Source organism: Rutidosis leptorrhynchoides, chromosome 4 (genome assembly GCF_046630445.1).
Source record: "Rutidosis leptorrhynchoides isolate AG116_Rl617_1_P2 chromosome 4, CSIRO_AGI_Rlap_v1, whole genome shotgun sequence".
Lineage (NCBI taxonomy): Eukaryota > Viridiplantae > Streptophyta > Magnoliopsida > Asterales > Asteraceae > Rutidosis > Rutidosis leptorrhynchoides.
In genome coordinates this window covers 376688879-376691619 of record NC_092336.1, presented here as the reverse complement: position 1 = coordinate 376691619, position 2741 = coordinate 376688879, and the positions used below count along the sequence as shown (strand labels likewise).

At 28.5% G+C, this 2741-nt stretch overlaps 1 protein-coding gene across 1 annotated transcript; it reads left to right on the top strand.

Moving 5' to 3' along the window:
• The first annotated feature begins 1051 nt into the window (after positions 1-1051).
• On the top strand, positions 1052-1783 carry LOC139841850 (uncharacterized). Its single transcript, XM_071832042.1, has one exon. It carries the CDS (start codon positions 1052-1054, stop codon positions 1781-1783), a length of 732 nt encoding a protein of 243 aa, XP_071688143.1.
• The last annotated feature ends 958 nt before the right edge of the window (positions 1784-2741 follow it).

Here is a 2741-nt window from a genome sequence, read left to right as displayed (position 1 = left end):
TCCAACTTCCAATTTGTCAATTGAAAAAAAACAGCCATTAATTGGCACCTTCAAGCTTACAGTAAATACTAAATAAAAATGAAACTAAATATACAAGATAACCCAGCGTAACCTAATGCTGGTCTAGTTTTTATAACTGAATTTGAGTAATCCTATCCTAAAAATAACCAAATACCACTTTCAACTTAGATTCCTCAATTTCGTATACAATGTTAGGATGTTTTACAACAAATATATCATAAGATAAGATAATTGTATAAACACATCCCTAAGTCTATCATGTTCAGACTATTGGAGTACCAGGGAGAAGAGTAATTTTACTAAAATGTACGCAGTCTAACAAGATTATCCCGTAACCATTTCTGACCCTTTCTCTAACCGCTCCATGCTACGTTACTAGCAACGTTTAAACCAGAGACTTGTTAGCGTATCTAAGCTTGTTATTAGACATTAATCTTATGTTATGTAAACTTAGTTACTAAGAAAATTTAGTTATTAAGAAAACTTAGTTACTAAGAAAACTTAACTATTAAGTATTCTTAGCTATTAAGTATTCTTAACTATTAAGAATACTTAGCCATTAAGTATTCTTATCCATTAAGGATACATAGATATTTTAATATCCTTAGTTGTTAAGAAATTATCGATATTCGTGATACTTACCTCTTAAGTTTTCTTAGAGGTTAAGAAAGTTAGTTTTTTGTAACCTATAAATAGGAGTTGTAATCAAGAGTTGTATAAGATAACAAATCTTCAAATACTACACTCAATCTTCTAATTATTTCTATTCTACACTTCCATTATTTATTCTAATCTACTTAGCAACAAAGTCTTGCTATTTTAATCTTTAGCAACAAAGTCTTGTTATTTTAATCTTTCAAGTGTAGAATTCTATTCTATTCTTGAACATTTACAGTGGTATCAGAGCCAGGTTCTTAAGGGGTTGTTTTATTCACGCTAAAGAAATTATAGACTAGACATGGCATCTAGTTTAACTGATCCAGCAATTCCAATGTTTAATGGGTTGCACTATCATATTTGGGCAGTATAGATGAAGACATATTTGAAATCTCAAGGTTTATGGAAGGTTGTAGAGACTGATGAAGATCCTCCAGCACTCAGAGCAAACCCAACTGTTGCTCAACTAAGAAATTATGAAGAAGAGTTGCTGAAGAAAGACAAGGCACTTACCTGTTTACATTCAGGACTTGCTGATCAAATTTTCATCTCGATAATGGACTTGGAGACACCAAAAGCTGTGTGGGATAAAATCCAAGATACCTATGAAAGTTCTGATAGAGTAAAAGCTGTCAGATTATTGACTCTCAGAAGAGAGTTTGAATTGTTGAAGATGAATGATGATGAACTCATAAAAGATTATTCATCACGAATAATGGATGTTGTAAATCAGATTAGACTTCATGGTGATAAAATTTCAGACCAGAAAATAGTGGAGAAAATAATGATAAGTGTTCCTCAAAAGTTTGAAGCCAAAATTTCTGCAATAGAAGAATCTTGTGATGTTAGTATGCTTACGATTTCTGAACTAACCAGTAAGCTTCAAGCACAGGAACAGAGGGCCTCTATGAGATCTGAAGAAAAGGTTGAAGGTGCTTTTCAAGCATCTTTCAAAAATAACAAGGCTGAGAATTCAAGACAAAACACGTACAAGAAAGGAAATTACAAAGGTACATTCCCTCCGTGTAAAGTTTGTCAAAATAAAAATCATCAAGAAGTTGATTTTTGGCTCAAAGATAAACCAGACTTTAAGTGCAATTTGTGATGACCCGGAAATTTCCGACCAAATTTAAACTTAATCTTATTATGATTTGACACAATAAGCAAAGTATGTAATGTTGAGTCTCAAAATTTTGAACCGTGTACATGAATTCAGTTAACCTTGACTATTCTCGACGATTCACGAACAACTCTGTGTAATTAAAAAAATGAAAATATATATATATATATATATATATATATATATATATATATATATATATATATATACAAGTATATGATTTTTTTAATAAAATACACTATAACCTATTTGAATTAAAAATGTAAAATAATAAACAGAATAATTAAGTATTATCATTTAAACTCATTATTATTATTATATATTACCATTATTATTGTTAATATAAAAATAATACCACTTAGTATTATTATCATTTATCCTCCTTATAGTTATTGTTGCCATTATTATTAATTATTAAACTTATTATTCTTTACTAAATTGTTATCCTTATCCTTTTTATTTGTATTATTATTATTACTTATATTATTATTAATAATAGTAGAAATATTAACATTATTAATGTAATTATATTTATAAAAAAAAAAATTTGATATTAGTTGTATATATAAATTGACTAGAAAAGTCTAATAGCGGATTCAAGTTTATTTTTTTCTTCACTTTTGATTTTTGCTTTCCAGCTCAATTCATGTCTTCTATCTGATTACTTAAACAATATATAATATAACCAAATTCATTTAAATATCACGTTTAAATAAATACAAAGAGGAAAGTTAAAAGTCACGATCTTACTACTGTGAGTTTTGTTTCTTATATGCAAATTATTGAACCTTACTTTTACTTTCTGTTAGATGTCTAATCTAACTATCCTATCCATTCTAGTTACCTATCTATTAAATTCTATAACACATAAGTATTTCGAATTATTCAGAGGCACACAATTGATAATCATCGCCATGAACTTCAAACCATACCCATTACCACG

What these genes read in the sequence shown, in the direction of transcription:
- LOC139841850 (XM_071832042.1), top strand. Translation starts at nt 1,052, where the DNA reads ATGAAGACATATTTGAAATCTCAAGGTTTATGGAAGGTTGTAGAGACT.